Raw genomic sequence first — 24,131 nt, forward strand, 5'->3', positions numbered from 1 at the left:
GAACTCAGGTGCTTAGAGTTAGTAGCCTCATGCCTTACTACGATGATACTGCGGCTCCATAAAAATTATATAAATAGTTTAAATGTAGTAAAAAATATACATGCATAAAACCCATCATGGTTTTCTACAATTATTATCAATTAAAATTTAAATAAAACATTCTAATAGGTCGATAAAATAAATAAAATAAAATAAATAAGGCTAAGAGTAATAAAGATAAAAGTAGACAAGAATATAAGTACGGTATAAAATAAGTAATAAATATAAATATGTCTTCATTTTGTATTCTTTCTCACTTTTCTCATGATTTTAATTTTTATTATTTACATATTTAGACTAGTTGGATTTCCTTATTATTTTTTTTTTTATTTTATATTTTTCTTACGGTGTTTTATCATTTTTTTCTTGTTTTACTATTTTTTAAATTTTCATTTTTTTTTTTTATATCTATTGAAATTTACAACTGTATATAAGTATACATTGGCACAATAATATAAATACAACTTATTAGTGTTTTCACTCTGGACTGCAATGACTGCCAACAATATCCTTGTATTAATCCTTGGTCTACTATGAACACATCAGCTTGAAGTTTTTATTATTGTTTTTGAGTTATACAAAAAAATTAATTTCATAATGCTATTAAGTTTATGCCTATTTCAGTGAGTATGATATCTATCTGGACAAAAACAATGTAATAAAAATTGTTACTGATCTAGAAAATAAGTTAAATTATATAGTGTGACATAAATCATATAAACTGATATGTATAATCATGAATAAAATTAATTTTTTTCTTATTTTGAATTCTTAAATTTAGCTCTTTTTTATATGCCAATATATATGGTACAAATAAAGCGTATTTATTAATTTTATTTATTACTAGCTGATGGATAGCAACAGCGATGGGATTCTCAATGTGAGGGAGGCCGTGATCGCTCTTGGACTTACTTCGACTGCTGAAATGACCCAAAGGCTAAAACTGTTTTATGCCCTTCATCTTCCGCCGGTATTACCTTCTGTAGAGGTGCAGACTCCTGTAATGGCAGGTAATTTGAGTAATCGTCTAAATGTACTTTAAAGAAATTCAATTAAATAAGAAAATCTTTGAAGAAATAATACCTTATACAAATCAAAATAAAAAGTGAATATCGTGTTTGATGATATGACCTGATTACCACTTTGAAGTTTGCAAAAATTATTTTGAACTTATTAAGGAAATTAATTTTAAATTAATATTATATTGATGTATGAATTTTAAGATTTGTACCAAATTGATTTCCATTGTTTTGTTTTTTTCTTTCCATTTCCCCAAAACATTTAAGGTTATTTGAAGTAAATGTGCATCATATTTTTTAAAGTTTTATTTTAAATTACCGTAAATCTTTAAATTTTAAGCTAGTTTTTTTAAAATTTATAATGCCAAGGGTTAAAAAACTTTGAACAAAAATATAATGTTTTCAACATGCATATTTATTCTATTTTTGTACATTTGGGTATACTGTGTCATCTTCCTTAGCAAAATACTGTGTCCTTCTCAGCACAAAATGTGTCCCCCTCTCCTCAGCACTATACTGTGTCCTTAGCATAATACTGTGTCCTCCTCAGCACAATATCGTGCCCCCCTCAGCAGAATACTGTGTCCTCAGCACAATATTATATGTACCCTCCCCCTCTTCAGCACAATATTGTGTCCCCTACTTTCATCTACTATTGGTTTAAAAAACAGTACATTTAATACATGCTTAAATTACAACTTGTATAACAACAACCTTACTTGATCTATAATTTCTGTTCTAAAGAAGAAATCATAGTTTTTTAATGCCAAAATCATTAATGAACTAAGGTTGTTTTTTTTACAAACTTTTATTTATTATTATCCTGATGATTTTAAGATATTAATTTTACTGTTTTTTAAACTAACAGTGAACTGTATTGTACTGAAGAGGGGGACACATTATCCCTGAAAGTTCCAAAAATAGAATAAATATCTATTGAATGGAAGATTATTGATTGACAGTGTATATAGATGAATGGAATATGGTCCGGGTGCGGTAAAAAAAAACTCAAATAGTAAATAATTATACTATTTTATTGAGCCAAAAAAAAAAATAAAAAAAAAATAGTATAATTATTTACTATTTGAGTTTTTTTTTACCACACCCGGACCATATTCCATTCAAGAATAAATATCTGTGTGTGAAAACATTGTATTTTTAGGCATTATAGATTTTTAAAAAGTATTGATATTATAATGAAACAAAATAATCGATTATTTTATTTTATTTTATTCTTACGTACTTATAGTTTGTATTACAATTTTTTTTTTTTTTAAAGTATAGTATTTGTTGAATGGTTGTGCTATTTGTAAAATGTTTGATCTTTTGAAAGATGGGGCTGAAATTGCATCAGAGGCAACAGAATTTTTCGAAGATGGCTCTTTTAGTATTGGGTCTAGTTCAGCCGATTCAACACCTGTTTTAGAACGTGTCAACAGCCAATCAGGTGTGTGCTCTCATGTTGTTGGTTGCATTTTGTTACAGTTCAGCATGACCTAGTATAACCATGGCCTTAGCTCTTCTTATTTCTTATTACAGTTTTCTATCTTACAATATGTAATTTATTAAAAATAATGGTGAATAAAAACCAAAAGTTGAGAAGTTCTATTTAAAACAATGATAATTAGATGTTTTTATTTACTCATTATTTTATTTTAAACTGAATCTTTTTTTTAATTAATAAATTCAGCCTTATATTTTAAGAATGATTGATGATGAGTATACTTTTAAATAATCTTATCATTTAAATTATTAATAATGTTCTTAATTACATGAGATCTTAAACTATTGTTGATATTTCTGAATTAAATTAAATAAAGTCTAATTTTTTAAAGTTATAATTAGGACTGCTGTTTTATTGAGATATTTTAAATGAAACAGCTGAATTGAAATGACTAAACAATGTACTAAGGGGAGTAGGAAAGTTTTACAATATGAATAATGAAATCACTTGAGGAGGGGAAGAAGTGGTGCATTCATAGACCTGCCCCCAGTCTGCACAGTAACCTGCTGAGTCGCTGGGCTAAGGGCATTTCCCTTCTGATTGTTCTGGCGAAAGGTGTCAGATACCAACAATTGGAAGGATAAAGTTCGAGAAGTGAATAACTCTCACTCAACACTGCCGTAGTTAAAAATTTAACGAAAAGGAAAGAATGTCCATAGTCAACAGATCTATAAACCAATGGTTCAGGACTGTTCTTAAAATATTATTGCCTTTGTGGAACTAGACCTGCATTCAAAAGTAAAACTGAGGAGGAGTAATTACAAAAAAATGGCTGAACATAAATGTTTTAAAGGTGGCTTGTACAACATTAAATTTATGAATGCTTGCTGCGGAAAAGAAACCTCTGATTCCATAGGTGCTTATGATGTAGATTCATGAAAAGTGTCATGGCTTCAGAAAAGTTTGAAGAACCCAACAACCTATTCAACACTCACAAAATCAGACTTTGCTATTGTGGATTTTCTCTTCTATCCCTATTGTGCTTGTGCAATGTATTGATCTATTACTTCAACAGGCAATATATAATTTACAAATATTTCCTATAAAAAATGTGTAATACCTGGAAAACCAATAGAGCTTTCTCAACTTTTATTATCTTAAATAAGAGACAATTAAGGTTATTTATAAATGAAGATTTTTGTTAAGGCCATGGAAATTTTCTCTGCTGGGTTTTCTTCTAGTATTGAATTGTTGGCACTAATGGGACATATTGGTTATTTGTACAATTTATAATCCCCACTTTGTAACCCTTATTGATTTTATTGCATGCATTTTGTTGTTGATATAATTACACAAGTGGAAATTTACTTTTACAAGTAGTGCTTTCTGACTCATTCCTTCTTTATATCTTTTTCTTATTTCCCTGCTTATTATTTTGAGTGGAATTGGAGCACCAATTAGTATCTTAATGTATTCTTAAAACAAAATTTCAGTGGCCTGCTTCTGGAAATTTCTTAGCGAATTGAACTTGGACTAAAGGAGCATTTTAATATGATGGATTTATTCATTAGAGTCTTCTGAAAGAAATGTTTTATTCAAATAAAAACATCGAAGGAAGGCTGACGTTACGCTGTGTAAATATTTTAATAACAATGGAAATGGAAATCTATACCACTACAGCACATGAAGGGTTAGGAATATCAGGAGTTCAGTACTTTGTAAGAAACTACTATTTCTCGAACTATGGTTGTTAAAAGGGGGTGATTTCTTGAATACCACGTTTAACTGTCAGATTTTCTACAATTAAGGGTACCCACTTTACAGGGACTGGGTGGCCCCCAGAGGGCTCCCGAACCCACAGGGTTCACTAATGGCTACAGTAACATAAATAATAAAGAAATAGGTTTTTTTTTTTTATTTTTTTTTTTTTGTGATGTTTTGAGAAAGTACAATTCACTTGTGGCACCCTGGAAGAAGCTTGGGACACCCAAGATTGATAAATAAAATTAATTAAAGTATTAAAAAAAATAAACACTTCAAAAAAATAAATTTAACAAAGTTCGGTAATATGCGGTGAAATATTGGATCAAAGCACTGATTTTTTCTACAAATTTCATCTTGTAATTTAGAAAACTACTGTTTCTTCAAATAAATAAAATATTGCTTCTACTGTAGTGTAAGTTCTCTTATATAGAATTGACCTGTCTTTACGAAATATGATAAATTATTGCAGAATGTACTAAGTTGATTTTTAATATTTTATTTTGAAAGCTCCTCATGATTTTAAAATCATTCTTTAAAATGATTTAAAAGAATCCTTTAACTACACAAAATAAATAATGAAGTCAAAAACAAAAGAAGAAGAAGAGAAATGCTTTATTCATTCATGCTGCCCAAATACATCGGGTTGCTACATTACACAGCATACTTATCAATCCGTGATCGGACATATATAAATTAAATATTTTTACATGATATAATAATAAAATAAAAAGAAAACATTTTTTTTCCCCACAGTTTTCTTTTACAATCAATATCAGTCTACACACTAAATACAAACATCTCTTTCTTTTAGAACAGTCTTCGAAAGCTCTGAAACCTTTTTGTCATCTTTCAAAACACATTTAATTTTTTAAGATTATTTTTAATGAACTAAACAGTCTTTCAAGTTTATTATATATTAATATTTTAAATTATAAGAGATCTTATTTAATTTAATTAACATGAACTAAACTTTATATTGTTAACTTTTATAATATCCTGAGGGTCTCTAATGTAATTCTAGTATACTACGAAAATAATTCCCCAATTTTTTAGTCACTCAACAACTTTTTTAACGAAACTATTTTGAACTACATGAGTAAATTTACTAGGACACCACATTATACATTTCCTTTTTTCCAAATAAAGACACTGTTGGAATCTATCCCTCCGGGACTCCCATGGTATTCATCATTATTTAGATTTTGGGTTTCCGCAGAAATATTTGAATTCACCATGACTGTTTACATTAAGCAAACATTTATAAAAAAGTACCTACCTATGTGAATGGTATTTACCCGAGGATGCTTATAGAAACGGAAAGATGCAACTTGATAGACAGAGGTAAAACAGGAATGGGTTCCTGTGAATCAAACTAAAATGTATGCCTATATAGGGCTTTGATATAATAAATCCAAATCTGACACATATAAGGTGAATTTTTTGGAGATGTGTGACAGTTACACACCTTACCGTAAAAATCTACAAGTGCACTACCAAGAGAACAGTAGACAAAATGGTCTGCAAATATACTTGTAAGAGAAAAACGAGCAGATGCCCAATGGTTTTGTTCATTAACTGGATCGATATTGCTGCAATAAATGCATTTGTGTGTGCATGTTCTGTTGAGAATAAAAACTATTGAGAATAAAAATTGTGCAGGTGAGGAGATTGATTGGAAGAAGCAGAAGACTCAGATCCATGTGCAATCATATAAAGAGATTGGAATAATAAATTTTTTTTTCTTTCTAAATATTTTTAAAATCCACTCCGTTTATCCATTTCGACATATATTCTCACTAGCAAGATGGTTGGTACCACGGTTTATTGGTACAATAAATAAGAAATGCAAATAATCTATTGGAGTCCTGAAAGTATTAGGTGTTGGTTTCAGATTGTTGTATCATAGAAATAGATTAACAATGCAATAGAGTACCTGGTAATATCCTTTTCTCCAGTATATACTCCAGTGACCAAACTACTAAGACAAGTTTGTATAAGTTGCCTACTCTTGCCAATGTAGTCTACCACCCACAGATCCAACTATTAAATACACTCAATTTTGCTTTTGAACCTATTACACTTGCTTTTACCCATTCAATCACAATAGCTATATAAATATGAAATGTATATATGCTTGTGTATGTATATCTGTACAGATTGGAATTATGTCGAATATTAATTGATTCACTTGATTCAAGAGCCGATGCAGGTAACTCGAGAAAATTGATATTTTATAAATTTACATTATTATAAAACATATTTAGAAGATAAAAAAAGAAAGTTTCTAACTGACAGAAACTCAAGCAACTTGCTTCTGTAAAAATAAAAGGGGATATTATTGATTCAAGTCGAAGTTATCAGAAATAAGAAAAGATCAAAAAATGGATTTAATTACATTGTTGTCATCTGGTTAATTTAAAAAATAAGTAATTTAATGAAAAACGTCTTAACATTTTATATTTTTCATTTTATCCAATAAGCAAAAGAACATTGGAGCTTAAGATATACAGATGGCCAGGCAGGAATAGGGTCACTCAACAGTTACATGATCTAGAGTTGTTGAAGATTGCTGTTGATTAGCATCAAATGGGTCCCAGTTCACTGTGGCATTCCTGGTAATAAGAATACTGAGGTTATGAGGTTAGCCAGGAATGGTTCTGGAAACACTCCTTTAACTCCGGAGCTTGTGTTCAGTATAAGCATTAGCTATGCAAAAATGATAATATAAGTGGCTTATGACTTAAAAGCTTAACAACATTGGGTAGAAAAAAGATAGCTGCACATTAATGAATAAATAGATTACTATTACTTCATAAAAATGTAAATTATGTTAAAAAAATTCAAGTAATTTAAGTTAAGTAGTTTAATTAAATATTCTGGTCATTAGTAAAATTATAAATTATGTTTCAATTACAAATGTAATTGTGTTTAGTTTATTTTCTGGAAAGAAGATTTTATTTATCATATTAATCATTATAAATTTTAATGCAGGAAAAGAATTATAGAATTATTTAATTTGGAAATACTTATGGAATTATAATAAGGGAAAGTGTTGCAGTTGCACGTTTTGAGCTCCCCTAAGTTCAAATAACCAGGTCTCGTAAAGTTGTCTGTGTGCGAACAGCCTAGCTCAAAAATGAAAGTCATTCAAAACTGAAATAAAATATTTAAGGTGGTAATATGGTCTAGGGTATGACTGCAACTTTTAGGTTAATATCAACTGATTTGTAGTGTCACTTTATTGAATAGATTTTTCACATTTTTCCGATCTCGGAAATGGCTCTAACAATTGTGATTAAACTTGGTATGTCATCGTATAATTGAGTGGTCTTTGATATCAGATAGGTCTTATTCTCATTTAAATAGTCCATCAGAGATTAAATGTGGATTTTTCAAAAAATCTTTCTCTTTAATTTTCTTCATTTGAAATTATTATCTATGTTCTGTTCATAGCAACAGTTGCACTTTTTGACTTTATTATTTTTGACTCTGACAAGAGACATAAAATATAACTACAATATATTTGTATATAATTTATCTGAAAATCTTATACTTGTTACTGTGTATGCTTAAGTGTATAGTAAAATAATTGTATAAATTATTAACTGATATATATGTTTATTAACAATGTATTTTCAGTTATTTTATGAGTACTTTCCAAAACGTAACACATTTATTTTTATATTGAAATAAAAAATTAATCAAGTGCAGAGAAAAAAAATTGTATATATTTCAATTGTCATTTAAACTGAGGTAGTTATCATAACGATACTAATAATTACTTATATCTTCTGATTACTAAATTGCTCTATTTCTTCTGTTAAATTAAAAAATAAAATATTAGTAGTTGATTTCATAAAACCATCGGGCGAGCACCAACACTATTAACCCTTACTCGAGTAGGCTATGCTGATGTTCTAGAGGCCTGCTGTGAAAAAATGTCCATTTCAGTAGAAAATGATGTACAAAAAATAGAAATGAGAGAAAGAAAGTCCTTCTAGTACAACAGTTAGAAGCCTACAACCTCACATATCCACATACATGAAATGTGAGCAAAGACAGGCATAAAAAATTGAATCCTCTCAACTTGCTAATGTTGTGATTCTCTTTCTGTCTTTAAACAATAAAATATTTCCCATTCTTCTTAATTTAATTTACTAATGTATAGTATTATAAATTTTAAAACAAATATGTTATTTGAGGAAGACCCTCTCACATTTTGAATGGGACCTCAAAATGCTGCCATCTATTAGCAAACACATGAAGCAGTAGGGTCTCATGGTCATCCAATTGGTCTGAACAGGCTAAGAGAGTGAGCACAGTCTCATCAGAGCAATACCATTTTTTCTCATCTTCAACAATTAACTATGAGTGAGTAGTTCTTCACCACACCCAGGCAAGAGTAACAGAGGCAGAATGAAGAAACAGAGCATAATAGAAAACTCAGTTCTGAAGTTTCATCGAAATCTCAAAAGCCTTCACCAATCAACTACTAAATAAACTTCAATATCTTCTACTATTTTATGTAATCCTATTCAAATCAATGATCAAAATTAAATACTAAATTACTGATTTAATATATTGATTGTATGAGAGTGGTTTATTTTATTAGTAACACAAACTTCAATGATCCACTTTTTCTCTCAACCACTTTTCATTTAAAAAAAAAAGCTCCAACATTTTAGCCCTTAGGCCATTTCAAGGAGACAATCTTAATCATTGATGTCGTAATTCATTAATTGTCTTTTTTCAGGCTACTTGCCCATTCTGTATCTTTAAAAACAAAAATGTATATTAAAATATTATCATAACAGTTCCAAGCAATCTTTTTAAGATGATTATTCACTTACAAACTATATAATTTAAATAAAAAAACTATTCCACAAAAATTGTTTTTTCTTAACCTCATTAACAATATTTACAATTTCATTAGCAAGTTGAGAGGATTTAATTTTTTTCTGCCTTACTTAGCTCACATGTTAAAATTGTTATATTTATAACTTCATTAAAAAAGCTAATTATGTTTTCTGATCATGTAAATCATGATTATTAATATTGAAGTAATATTTTTTTTAGGAGGAGACGAAGGTAGTTGGGACATATGCAGCATAAGTTCTTTACGGGCTTTAGTGACAGCTGTTGACCAAAAAGGGTCTCGCAACTCTCTTCCTCGGATGAAGCAAGAACATTTCATCGCACTTTGGCGCTCTCTTTACGATATGCTTCAAGATCATCTCGATAATGAGGATATGTATCACTCTATTGCCTCAGTTGGTTAGTAATATCCAATTTTTTTTATATTTGATCATTTTCTTTAACAAAAATTTCTTTGTGTTTATATTCTTCATTTTTCCTCCAGAATTTTGTTCCCTTTTGATTTATAGTTATTAAGTCACAAGCCATTTTGCTATTGAAAATATCTTCCTATAATTAATTTAGCATCTACAAATAGTTATTTTTATATATGGATATGAGACTCTCAATACAGGTACTGTTAATAGTAGTATATTACAGGTATCTATAATGACATTTATGACACCAAAAGTTGATAAAACTAGGCTAAATTGAATGGCCATTAAAATTAATTAAATTTTATTTTTAAGTATCTTTTGATTCCATTGATTTTCTTGGTATCATTTATTTTTTGAGAGTTTTATATAAAATTGGAGTTTAGCAATATGTTTTATTTGTCAATCGATGACTTAATTATTATTTGTTTGGTTTCAGGTACATTACTTTTAAAATTGGGTGAAGTTGGCAAAAAATTCTATGCTGCTAGGGATGAATCGTTAGAAAGTTTAGTATTGGCAGCTGAGCAGTGGAACGAAAAAAGTAAAATTGTATGTAAATCATTTTTTTTTTTTTTATATTTTATTTATTTAGTGGCACAGATGAACAAAAATTAGGTATTGTTGAAACTAACAGCTAAAGTTGCCATGGATACGACCCTTATTCATCAATGAACCATTGATAAATGAATATCGTATCCTTGACAATTTTAGCCATTAGCTTCAACTATAGCTAATTTTTGCCCAACTCTGTTTAGTGGTTTATTATTCAAAAGCGATAATATAATTTTCTATTTCTGGAATTAATTAGCTAGCCTTCTTAATTCTAATTCTTTATTTTATTAATTTTACGTTAATTAACTAACCATCCATCTCCAGGGGCCTTCAATACCTTTGTTTTTCTGATAATTTTAGTTCGATTTCGACTTGAAATTTTGTCAAATTTAATTGCAAGTGAGAATTAAACTAAAATGACAAGAAAAAACAATCGAAGGTGTTGAAGGCTCCTGAAGATGGAAGGTTCATCCGAAACATTGGCAGTGTTAATTTATTAATGTAAAATTAATCTTAATAATTATGGTTCAAAGACTGGAAGAGTTGTAAATATTATAATGAGTTGAAGTGAAAAAATATGCCATTGAAATTTTTATATTGTTGTAAAAAATTTCACATTACCTGTATATAATATAATGTGTAGTTGTTCCATTGTGACAATGGAAAAAACTGAGATTCAAGGAGAGATTAAGTACTTTGTAAAGAAAGGTATGAAAGCAAAGGAAATTCATGTCAACTTTCAGAACACAATAGGGGACTCTGCTCCTTCATATTCAACTGTTGCTAAGCGGACCAGCGAGTTTAAATTTGGTCGGGAGAGCTTAGATGATAATTCACGTAGTGGGTGGCCAAAAAGTGCTACGACCCCAGATTTTATCATGAAAGTGCATAAAAAGGTCATGGAGGATCGTCGACTGAAAGTGCCTGAGATTGCTAAAGCTATAGGGATGTCATCTGAACTGGTATATCACATTTTAACTGAAGAATTGGGAATGAAAAAGATGGGTGACGTGGCTCTTGACATTGGAGCATAAACGCACCTGATTGGAAATGTCCGAACAAAATCTGGCCCGTTTTCAGCGCAAACAGATTTTTTGTGGCCGGTTGTGACTACAGATAAAACTTGGGTCCATTACTATACCCAAGAGACAAAACACCGATCAAAGCAGCGGAAAAATGCTGAGTCACCTCTACCAAAGAAAGCAAACGCAGTACATTCGGCTGGAAAGGTCATGGCCTCAGTTTTCTAAGATGCAAAAGGCATTCTGCTGATAGATTATCTTCCTACTGGCCAAAAAATTACGGGGTAATACTATGCAAACCTCCTAGACCAACTACAGGAAAAGATATGCGAAAAAAGGCCTGGTTTGGCAAGGAAAAAAGTCATTTTTCATAAGGACAACACGAATTGCCATGGCAAAACTTCATGAACTGAGATACAAATTGTTGCCACATCGACCTTTTTCACCTGATTTGGCACCATCAGACTTTCATCTCTTCCACAAGCTGAAAATTTTCCTAGGTGGACGGAGATTTCCTATAACGGAAGAACTGATAGCCAAATTGGAGAGGTATTTTGCAGGTCTGGAGGAATCTCATTTTCAAAATGAGATCAAGGCATTGGAACATCGCTGGACAAAGTGCATTAGTCTATAGGGAGTGTATGTTGAAAAATAAAAGCAGTTCCACCGAGGTAAGACACTTCTTTCTAGTACATTCCGAGAACTTTTCAAACCCCCCTCGTATAATAACTATTCTCCTTAATTAGTCCAGATTTGAAATATAATAATATCTATTGTTGTTAACCTTTTTAAAATTCACTTAACTTAGAAAAACACTTAAATAAGGAAAATTTTCTTAAACTTCATTGTTATATTCTTTCAAAGGTTAATCTAACTAGTAAACTACCTCCATCCTTATATTTATTACCTCTAGTTGTTAAAAGATGAAATTTCTATTTTGTTCAGTGGTTCAACCTTTGACATTTCTTCATTCCAAAATTACTATTATGTGACATAACATTAACTGTTGGCTTGCTATTGCGTTAAGGGACGTGACGGCTGTGCGGGTTGGGGCACAGGTCCTAGTGCGCTCTGTTCAGAACGTTGTGGGTTCGATTCCCACCTGGTGCAGTTAACATTCCATTAGGCCCAATTACCAGACTTGTTCCCCCCCACCAAATACCAGTCCCAGTACCAGTGCTATTGCATTAAGATGGTTTGATATTTATTTATAATATCTTTATAGTATGCTCTTAAATTATTTATATGTTTTAAAATTAACTGCATTTTCTATTTATTTTTTTATGTATATAGTATCTAGTATTTTTTTATCTTTTGTGTGATTCACTGTTTCTAATATTTACCATACCTCTATATTACTAATATGTATTTTTAAATCCAAACTATGTTTTAGTTTTATGTTATGTTGGACTTGTGCTCTTGTGTTTATATTTTTAACATTTTTACAATACCAATATATTTTTCAATTCTAGTCTTCGATTTTTTGAAGGTTTCTCCAATATAAGCACGCACCCTTACAATTATGACAATTAATCTATTGTAACATTTTTTTCTATTTTGTCTTCCATATTATTTAAGTAATTTCCAGATTTAATATTGTTATATAATCCTAAGTTTATATTGTTGTGGTCATACTTTATGAATGTTTGTTAATTATTTCTCTCAGCCCAGGTACATAGTTCATTTTAAAATATTGATTAATTATATTTCTATTGTCATTATCTTAATTTCCAAATGATATACAATGAAACGTTGTATATAGTTAATGTGATTTTTTTTTAAAATAATGTAAAAATTTCAATGAAAGATTTTATCACTTCAACTCAGTAATTTAATAAAATAAAGAATTTGAAGGCTAATTAATTCCCGAAATAAAAAAAAAGTAATGAATAGTAATAAAAAAATCAGAAAGTTTATATGTCTTTATATTTTTATAATAGTCTGCTTCTTGTGTATACACAACATGTTCTCTAGCAGAGATGGACAAAAATTAGCTATAGCTAAAGTTACCATGGATACGACCCTTATTCTTGAATGAACCATTGATAAATAAACATTGTATCCATGGCAATATTAGCTGTTAGTTTCAACTATAGCTAATTTTTGCCCTACTCTGGTCTCCAGTAATGCTTTTACTATATATTATTAGAATGTTAAATCCAACAGTTGTTTTTTGTTTTGAATTATCTTATTTAATTTTTATTGACTCAATGTTATTTTCTTAACTTTCAATGACCCTTTATTCAAGAGTTCTCTTATTATGCATAAATGTCAACTGATTTGAGGAATTGGGGATCTATAAATTTAATTTTTTCCCAAATTAACATTTTTGGGGATATAAAGTTTTGCTCTGTTTTGAAAAATTGCATTCTGAGTTTTTTTTCTCCAAGGGGGTGTGATGTTATTTACAATATTTTGTTTATCGTTCCAGATAAATTCTTTATAGAGACAGGAAGTCCATTTGAAGAAGTTATGTGGAGTGATAGAAATAATAATAAACCAAATTTCAGAAAAAAATTTCCCTTACAGAAAATAGCCAGTACAATAAATATATTGATTAGAAGTTTCTTAAAAACTGAATTAAGAGTTTCTTTTTATATTGAAGAAAAAAAATGTATATGTAACATATCATATGTTTTGATTTTAATCCTTTAAAATTTTAGAATTATATTATTTTTGATGTGATGCAAGTTGCTCTCTGCAACCGAGAATTGGGACTTTTGGTTTGGAATCTAATTTGATTATAACTTTCGACTCTTATTTGAGTTTACTTTCATTATTTATGTTCTAAAAAAGCTCTTTAAAGCTTTATTCTAAATCTTTCTTCTCCTTAGGTCCGTGATCACAATGGCAACCCCGGAGGAGAAGCTGAATGGTCCATAGCCGTTGAGCAGTTTCTAGCAACTGCTCTAACTGGCCAGCCGATTGTCGAATTCTTCTCTCAGCGTATCGAACTTTCTTCATTATTGGCATCCATGAGGAAGACAAGATTCACCTCCATCCAGAATAACGGAATAGAGGTTTCGTGATTTCAAATGAATAAATTTCTGAATGAAACTAATCCTTACTGAGAGATCTATGTAAGAATTATTGTGTCATTATCAATTTAACAGTAACAATAATAAACTCAATTATATTAATTTTATTTTATTTTGTATATATATCGAAGGTTTTCTTATCCTTAAGTATTATTAATCAAAATAATTATTATTTATAATTAAATTTTTTTATTTGTGTTCAGTTTTCCTTTTGATGGTTTTGTTTTTGACTTGATTTGTAGTTTCATGTCAGAAACGTGTTATTAATTTGGTCAAGATTATGTAAAATAAATTATAAATAAATAACAAAAATTTATGTAATTAATTTTTACTTATACATATATAAATAGTAGTGTGATTAAAAATTGACCATATAATTAAAAATATGAGAAAGAGGGTGAGGATTGCAGTAAAAAAAGAACAGAATGTTTCTGACCGCAACCCTCACCGTCTTCTTCATATTCATAATTTTTATTTATCTTCGGTTAATTTCAAACTTTAAAAAAGTAAAATAAATTGAATAGCTATAAATATTGTAGAATTTAACATTGTCGAGCCATTGTATCAAATTTTTTTTTAAAGAATGTTTTGGGTCTTTTATTTCGCCACCATTTAAATTTCTCGTGTTTCTTATCAACAAGATCACTTTTAGGATATATAGAAATATCTTATGTTCCCTGGTATTATTTTTTGTTGATGATTTTATTCTACGATGTGAAAAGAAATAACTGTGTTTACTTTTTAAAAATGTTAAAGATGTCTTTTAAATATTCTATTGGTCAATGAATCTATTGAAATTGGTAACATAGTATGCTTATAATAAGTAGGCTATATTTCAGAGTAGTTTATATAATTAGTACTTTGTATTAAATTGAGCCTGAAAACTTAGTCTCTGAATTATAAAACAGCTTTAATTATAACTTTTCTTGAAAAATAACATTTGCTGAATACTGCTGTGTACAAATTAAAAAACGTTGCAATCCATTCGAAACACTTAGTTGTCAATAGAGTGATATTTATATATATATATATTGTTATTAATATCTATATTTTTATCTCGTACACTACTCCTTACACATTTTTATAAGAATATTATTATACATGATTTTAAAATAGATTTTTATGTTAATATATTAAGCTAGGATTTCTCAGCCTGTTTTTACTGTGTTCCGCTTTCAGTTTATTTTCATTTCTTTCCACTGTGCCACTGTGTCTTATTGTGAAAAGTTATTTATTCCAAATTTTTTTTTTTATGAATAAAACATTATTTTTTATTTAATAAACCAAAACAATTTAATAATAAGCTGTGAATGATCAGTCTAGTTGATTTGAAAAAAAAAAAAAATATTTGATCAATTTTTAGTTATGGATAACAAAAATTACCTCTCCTCTTGTATTAAGATGTTTCCAAATTTTCATTGAAAAATACCTATTTCTTTCTACAAGATACTGCATTAAAAATGAATTTATTTAATTTTATTTAGTTTTAATTATTCATAAAATTAACTAGCAAATAATTGATAACTTCTTTCGTTCATTTTACTTCTATTTTTCTAATATTTGTGTGGCCCTTTCTTGCCTTAATATTTTATTCTGTCACCATAACTAGGTAGTCCACATTCGTGACATTATTAATATGATTTAGCGATAAAGATTTTCTTGATATAATTATTAGCTCTGATTCCCAAGTTGAAGAACAAGGAGCTTTGTGTAACTGTGTCTCGTATTTACTATAACTAAAACATTTTTTTTTTTAATTTTTAAAAAACAGTATATTTGTCCAAAAATGTTGTTTGTCTTCCTCATCAACAAAAGAACCTCCTTACATTCATGATCTTGTCATTTATGCATTCCTCTGTATAAGTCTAATTTCTTCCTCTAATCTACCAGTTTTTTTAAACCTCATGGAATTGCCTTCATTTGTTCCTCATTTTATTGAAATGTGGACCTTATTCCATCTCTTTCGTAATGTTCATACATAAAACAATTTGTATAATAACATTCGATCATATGTTTATACAAAATTTATCCAGTTGTGGTAATCATGTATTTTCCTTGTATTTTTAATTACAAACTATTTTTACCTTAAGTCTGGGCAATTATGTTACTCTGAAGTATTTATTTATGGTTTCTCATTCGATTTTAGCCAGTTATATTTTTATCCCAAGGTATTAAATTCAATATATTGCCGATTTTTCTTTAGTGTTTTAATTTTTTATATCATATTGCTTAGAACTAACCTTTGCATTTATTAGTAATAGAGGCAAAAAGAGTTTAAATTATTTAGCATTTATTTAGTTTCCAACTTACTAATAATTTTATAAAAGTAAAATAGTTTGATTGTATCCTATTGCAGGCACCGTGTAATATCTGCCGTGTGTTCATTATTAACTTATATCAATAGAAAATTTAAGCACACAGCTTTAACAATTTTAACTACGGTTTAAAAAAATTTGAGGCATAAATAAAGAATAAATTATAGGTCATATAAATAAATATTATATTGAGAAATTGAGGAGAATGATTACAACTGTCCAAACATACAAAAATAGTAACCAGAGGATAATTTTGGAGTAGGGGGATGTTCAAGTGTTTACCAGTCCATTTCTTCTAATTTTATCTAAGTTATCTACAGGGTATCACCCTATTCTAATGCCATGGTGGGAGGTCAAGTTTTCATTTTGTGGGCTCACCGTAGAAATAAAAGTCGATCCCCCAGGCCGAATTCAAACCAGCTCCGCAGCAGTTCCCAGGTTGCAAAAATCTGTATCTCTACTCCCTGAGCCTCAGGCGGTCCTAGTTTTGGTCAATCATTCAGTTCTTTTTTAACTTCTTCTTACCCACAATTAAAATCTCTGACCCACATATTCAGGACCAGTAAATTGTTCCTAAAATAAGTTAAAATATTTGAGGGTTTAATACCTTCTTTGGTTTATAAGTTAATTATTATGTACTATGTAACGAGAATTTACCTCCTGTTCAGTTGTAGCTGCACCGAGAAGAGAACAGAGTGTTATCGCTCTAGTTCATCACTCCTTATATACCAAACATCAACCCATATCTAGTTTGGGACTGTGTGCTAAGCCAAATTAATGTTTATATTTGCTTTACCCTTATATTTTGCTATTTTACTTGTTAAATTTTGATTTTGATTAACACAATGCACTGTTAAAAAAAATAAATAAAACTTAATATTTATTTTTACCAGGATAAAGTTAAATCTACCTTGAGATCAGATGAAAAAAGCTATGAGTTTCTTCTGGATTTTGATGTAAGTAAATAATAGCTTGTATAATTTTATCTTTTATTGTATAATGTTTCATTTAAATATTAATGAAATGTTCCTAATGAAAATTCATTAAATATTATTGAAACATTCCAATTACCAAATGATCTAACCATGTTGGTCCAAAAGTTAATAAACCATTTTAAAATGGAATAAATAATAAATAACTTTTTTTTAATTTGTAGTCTGCTTTATTCATATGTATATGTAAAGGTTTTTCCTTCTTTACCCTTTTCTGTCAATCTATGGCTGACTGCTGTGCTTTTTGCGACAATATTTTCATTGCATATACACTTTTATTTATTTAGTCTCATTCCATCACAAGTTTCATAGTTTTTTCTTGTATTAATAGTTTTGGTGTCATTTATATTCTGATATTTGGATTATTTCAATGTTCCTGATAAAATCCTCAATACTCTCATTTATCTTTATAAGTTATATTTATCATCTCATTTATTTTTTACCTGTATTCTATGAAAATTCCAAGCCTCAGAGCCATACAGCATTAGGTTACAGATAAGCGATCTGCTTATGAGCTTCAGTTTATTCCAGAGTATCATTATTACTCCAGGATTCTTTATATCTTTTCTGAAATGATAATAAATTTCATCTCCATCTGTATGCAATGATCGCCATGTTATCAGTAAATAGCTAGTGATATTAGTGTTAGTCATTGATAAGTAAATCCACTGTCCTTTTTCTCTGTCCAGGTTTTAAAATAGCTTTAAAAATATTTTAAATAAGGTTGAGGACTTACTTCTTTCTCAAAGAAGGCCTTTGCGGTTATGAGTAAGACCCTATTTCTTTTAACCTAAAAGTATGTTTTAAAAAAACATGCATATTAAATTTTATTTGAAATTGAAAATTATATCCCTTAAATAACTATAATTCTCTTCAAACCGCTTTAAAATTTATAATCGTGAATATAATTAGATTATTCTCACATTAATCAAAATTTTTGAATTTTTTTATTCTCCCAGAATTAACAATTTCTGTTATTATGAAATAAATTTCAAATAATGAAAAGAAAAGTTATTTAAATTTTAAATGGTCCAGCGACTTTTGGGCCATTTTTTAAAATATACTTTGCCTATTTTATTCTGTATAAAGTTAGGATAGAGCTGGGGAAAAATTAGATATGAATAAAACATAAAATAAATTCTCATGAATACTAAGTTTGTTTAATAATGAACTATTTATTACTAAACATTTTATCCATGACGATTTAGTCATACTTTCCTTTATTACTAATTCCCTCCCAGCTCTGTGGTAAGACATTAGCATTGATTTTACGAGTTAATGCTCATGATTTTTATTGTGTTTAATTCTTTATTTCCTATTTTAATTGGTTGCAAATATTCATTGTATAATTAATCCTTATAATATTTGCATTCTAAGATGTAATGTGATATATTGTGATATGATTACAAATTTGTATAGTTTTATTTTATGATTTATAACGTTTAGAAATGAAGTAACAAAAAAAAAATTCAATAACAAATGAAACTGCTAATCAACATTTTGTATATGCTGGAAGATTATTGATTGACCGTGTGTAAAGATGAAAGGAATATGGTCCGGGTAAGGTCAAAAAAACTCAAATAGTAGAATTATACTATTTTATTGAGCCAACGTTTCGCCCCACGTTGCAGGGCTTCGTCAGGGCTATTTGGACGGCAGTCAAAACAAAAGTGACTTTGACTGCCGTCAAAATAGCCCTGACGAAGCCCTGCAACGTGGGGCGAAACATTAGCTCAATAAAATAGTATAATTCTACTATTTGAGTTTTTTTGACCTCACCCAGACCATATTCCTTTCATTTTGTATATGATTCATTTGTCAAATTTTAAGATGAAAATAATTATAACCATAGCTGTAATACTTATTGCGTTTCCTATTGTAACAATGATAAACATGTTAATGATAATTTGGACTGCTGTAATTTGGCCTTTGTATATTGTAATTATAAAATATAAAGCACTTAAATGGGCTGGCCAGATGTTTACAGTCAGCTTTGTACCAGAACTGAATTACAAATTAGTCCATAAAGGCCAATATAAAGTAGTCCATGAGAGTTAGTTCCATTGTTAAAACAATTTTAGAAATAGGGGCTTAGTTGCTAGGTTACTAGGACATTTAATGTTACAATAATAACTATATGCCTATGTTGTATATCTGTTAGTAATTTTTGGCTGCTCATTTCTTTTTTATCAATTCAATAATGCAGATTGAGAATTTGAAATTGTAACAATGTATGTATAGTTTACAGCAATAAAAATTAGGATTTATGGCATTTCCAAGGTTGCTGCCTCTTGAGACATCAAGTAAAAAGAAAAAGCCATGTTTTTGTAAATATAACTACAATTGTTTCAATTGTATATTTTTGTAAGATGGTTTATAAATGTAGTGTTTAATTTTTGAAATACTTTATTCAAATCATGGATGAAATAAATCATTTAAAACAGATAATTTATTTGCTTCCTTATAAATTTGAATTGGCCCTACAGTATCCATTAAGAATATTCCACTTTTCCTTGTTGAACAGATCCGTTACCTTGGACTAAATCTGGACAAACGACTAAATTGGAATCCTCATACAAGATTGAAAAGATAGGAAACTGGACGTCAATTCTAACTATTACAACACTTACTAAACTTCCAATCTATTACAAAAGACTGATCTATGTGACTATAAGGCCTATTTAGAAATAAGGAGTTGAGCTGGAGGGCTCCACTAAAACATTAAATGCCTCGCCTATCCAATCCTAACAATCAAAAATCCTTTATAAAATCCTCAATATTCTTAACCAATCTAGACTGAACTAGATATGAATCCTTCGATTCTAAACTCCTTAACTACCCAAATCCATTAGTTTCTAACCTTGCTTCCTCTTCTATTACTGACTTTCCTCTGGGATGTCTGAAAAGTAGATGGCCTCAAGACCTTCTAATGTAGAAATTTTATTGGAGTAAAATGGGTTGTTTTTCCACTAGCCTGTATAAAGCCATTGTTATAGAACACAGTTCGCATTAACTAGATGCATTATTATGTAATACAGTTGTAAATTTCAGTACATAAAATATATAGACAATTTTTTTTAAATTTATATGTTTTTTATTCTTTGGCAGAAAGCACTGTGGCCAGTAAGGTCTATTGTGCGCTTTTTGAAAATTTATATATTATAGTGATACATTTTTGAACACAGGTCAAATACAATTTTTTTTATTGAGATTTGGTTCACTTAAAGCAGAAAATAAAAGGGTAATCCAAAAAGTAAGGTTTCCTAATTTTTATTTTAGAAATAAACAGTGTCGTTTATTTTCTATGAGAGAGGAGAGAAATACTTTATTCGTCTATGCTGCATAAATACACAGCATACTTATCAGTCCGTAATCGGACATATATAAATTATATATGCATAATATAATATATAAAATACATACATGGTATAATATGATATAAAGAAAACAATTTTTTTTCTCCACAGGTTTCCTTTCACAATCAATTTCGGTCTATACACTAAATACAAACACTTCAATTCATTCCTTTTTCTTTCCCACTTCTGCTCCTCCAATTTCACCACTTCATAATTCTTTAATTCACCAGATCAACAAATTCGCTCTCCGGAATTCACCCTCCTAGATCCTCTTCAGTGACCCGCTAAACAAATTCACTATTAGACAGCAATGTGAGATCAGACCATCATTTACAGTCACAGCAGTAGATCATTTTACCAAAAACAAACAAATAGATACATTTTACGAGAATAAGACCAACACATAGATTCAAAGGAAAACACAATAAAAAGCTGGTTACAAGAAGCACCTGAATGGATAAAGAGGTTATAAAAAATTATATAGTGTTAAAGGTGAAACATTTCTCTATTTTGCTACTTAGTCGATGTATTTTTGTAGACATGATGTTCCCCACAATATCCTTAAGAAAGCATTGAACCTCATTTTCATCCTCTCATTGGAGAAGATATAAACTTAAGTCAGCACACCTAGCATAAAGTCAACTTACAAAACCCATTTTCCATTCCAAAATGCAGTTATCATAGCTTTACCAGTAAACTGTGTTTGTTTGAACTTCCTCTGACTTCATGCCTGATACCCTCAGTTAGTCTGGCCTTGGAAAAAAGTGAAAACATTTGGCCTGAAGTTGGTCTGATGAGAAGAAAAATGAGTTTTAGTGCTGTCTTAGTGAGATGGTGGGGAACTGGAACAACACAGATATACAGAAGCTGTCACACCATCTTCAAAACTGCATTAATCAAAGTGACCATAATTTAGAAAAATGTTTAACTTTTAAAATTGTGTAAATTTAAAGGGTATTTATGATGTGTTAAATGTAAAAGTTTTTAACATGCTAAACTTAACAAGTTTGATTGTGAGCAGGTTAATTTAAATTCCATGTTATATGTTAAATTCAAAGGAGCATCTAGCAAATTTTTTGAGCAATTTGTCTTGTAACCTTGTAACCAGAGATGGGCAAAAATTAGCAATAGTTGAAACTAATAGCTAAAATTGCCATGGATACGACCCTTATTCATAAATGAACTATTTATAAATACATATCGTTTCCATGACAATATCCCAACTCTGCTTGTAATCTTTATGATATAATAAAATCTCCTACAGCTTCATCACATCATCTTTCCTCCACGTCGCTTCTTCCTTGTTTCTTATCTTAGTTTTTTTTTTTTTTTTATTACTTTATTAGAGTTTAAAAACGTCCAAAACAAGAATAATACAAACCAAGCACTAACTACGAACCACTAACCTATCAAAACGACAACAGACCAAATGGTGTTGAGCTCATCTGGTCTGTTTCATAAATTCATTCTCCTTCTAACAGACTCCCAACCATATTAAATGTTACATCGTTTTAACATGCTAAAGGAAGGAATATTTCTCCACTTAACACAACTTAAGATTATGAATACTCCCATTATAGAAAATAAACAGAACGAGGATTGTTTATCTCTAAGAAAATAGGAGACATTAAATTTTAGGATTATTATTGTATATTAAATTTGACATAATACAATGTTAATGTATCAGGATAAAGATGGACCATTTATCTCAGAAGTGAAGACTTCAAGTATGTGAATCATTCTGTTATTGTGAGGTTCAAATATATCTATGGATATGGCACAATCATTTCTAGTTGGTGTTCTCAATATATTATACCATCTGTAATAGTGTAATTTTAGTAAAATATTACTGGTTTTCTGAAAATAATCCTGTACATAAAGGACTCAGACACTAACTCCTGCAAATAATGCCTATAGATTATTCTAGATCATTATTTTCGATTTTTTTTTTTTCAATTTTTAAAATTATATTTATAATGGGTATCAGATTTTCATGGGAGAGTTGAAGCAGCATCCAAAAGAAATATGCTTGCTTAATGGAGTAGCCGAGAGGTATTAAGTTCCTTTGCAACTTGGCTTGAAAGATTCTCTACCAAGTTGAAGATCTGATGTACATTAGGATTTTGATAAAATTCAATGAAAGGAAGTTTGTAGTGCTGTAAGCTTTGTAACTTTTGTTCAACAAATTATTCATCTTGTATCGGATGTATCTTAAAACATAGTTTCTTTTTCCACCATATATTTGTTCCGGAATGCAGGAAATATAAGGAAAAATACCTATTCTAGGAATTTTTTAAAAAGATTTTTATATATAAACATAAGTGCGATCAAGCAATTTATGTTTTGTAACTTCGAAAGCTCACTCAATGAAATAAAACATTAATACTCCGACACACCCCTCTTTGATAAATAGCCTGCCAATTATGAGATCCCAGTAATGGGAGACGATGAGGGGTCAGTCAAGTATCCCAGTTTTTTCATTATTTTTTTTTTTACCTAAAACGATATCCTTTTTATTACACGCGCCGTATTTTTGCTAACGTTCCCAATTAAGTCACGATTCCATTCAACAAGAGGAAGTGATGAATAGCTGACGGAGGCTTACTTTATTTTTACTGACTGAGGAAATACATTCACTCGTCCAATACTACTTCATTACTCATCCAATAATATAATTCACACTAGGCTTTGCCTCTTTAAGGGATGATTTTGTTAAGTTAAGATGATCCATCCAAATAATTTATTATAAATATTTTTTAATTATACCCATCATGATATCTTTAATATTACTCAATTTTATTTTTCAATAAAATGCTTGTCAGCATGTTATATGTATAACATAGCTGCTCATATATCAATGAATTGATCTTTCATAAATTATAAAAAAAAAAAAAAAACTGACTCAATACTTTGTGTACAAAATTATCATACATTTGTGTTGAAATTATAGCATTTTTGGAGAAAAAAAAATCTGAAAGAAAATATTTTTATTTTTTTATAGGTATAAAAATTTGTATTTTAGAATTTCTCAAGAGGGGAATAGTGAAATAAATGTTTCTCCCAAGAATACAACAGTTAAAGAAAAGATAGAGAAACCCTAATGCAATCGGAAAAGATCAGGCAGTCTCAGCTTTTCTTGTTTAAATCGGATGTTTATATTTTCCTCTTGTCTCTTTTATTTATTCACAAAATTATTTAATATTTGGCATTTATCCATTATTTATTATTGACAATGATGAAAATTTATTATTTTTTTCAAATAAACTAAATTACAGTCATATTTTTTAAATAAATCAAAT

The 24,131-nt window shown here is 29.3% G+C and overlaps 1 protein-coding gene across 2 annotated transcripts in view; it reads left to right on the forward strand.

Moving 5' to 3' along the window:
* Positions 1 to 24,131, forward strand: part of Tbc1d8-9 (TBC1 domain family member 8/9) — a 56,759-nt gene that overhangs the window by 25,427 nt on the left and 7,201 nt on the right. The window contains exons 19-24 of one of the 2 annotated variants that reach the window (XM_014429713.3): positions 887 to 1,049; positions 2,392 to 2,505; positions 9,343 to 9,540; positions 9,994 to 10,106; positions 13,966 to 14,211; positions 17,378 to 17,440. In XM_014429713.3, coding sequence (XP_014285199.1) covers positions 887 to 1,049; positions 2,392 to 2,505; positions 9,343 to 9,540; positions 9,994 to 10,106; positions 13,966 to 14,160 — 783 coding nt within the window. In that variant the 3' untranslated portion in view covers positions 14,161 to 14,211; positions 17,378 to 17,440. Of the gene's footprint in view, positions 1 to 886; positions 1,050 to 2,391; positions 2,506 to 9,342; positions 9,541 to 9,993; positions 10,107 to 13,965; positions 14,212 to 17,377; positions 17,519 to 24,131 lie in introns of those variants that run through there. The other variant, XM_014429715.3, reaches the window with a different exon arrangement.

Source organism: Halyomorpha halys, unplaced genomic scaffold, assembly GCF_000696795.3.
Source record: "Halyomorpha halys isolate HHAL.00 unplaced genomic scaffold, Hhal_1.1 Scaffold816.1, whole genome shotgun sequence".
Classification (NCBI taxonomy): domain Eukaryota; kingdom Metazoa; phylum Arthropoda; class Insecta; order Hemiptera; family Pentatomidae; genus Halyomorpha; species Halyomorpha halys.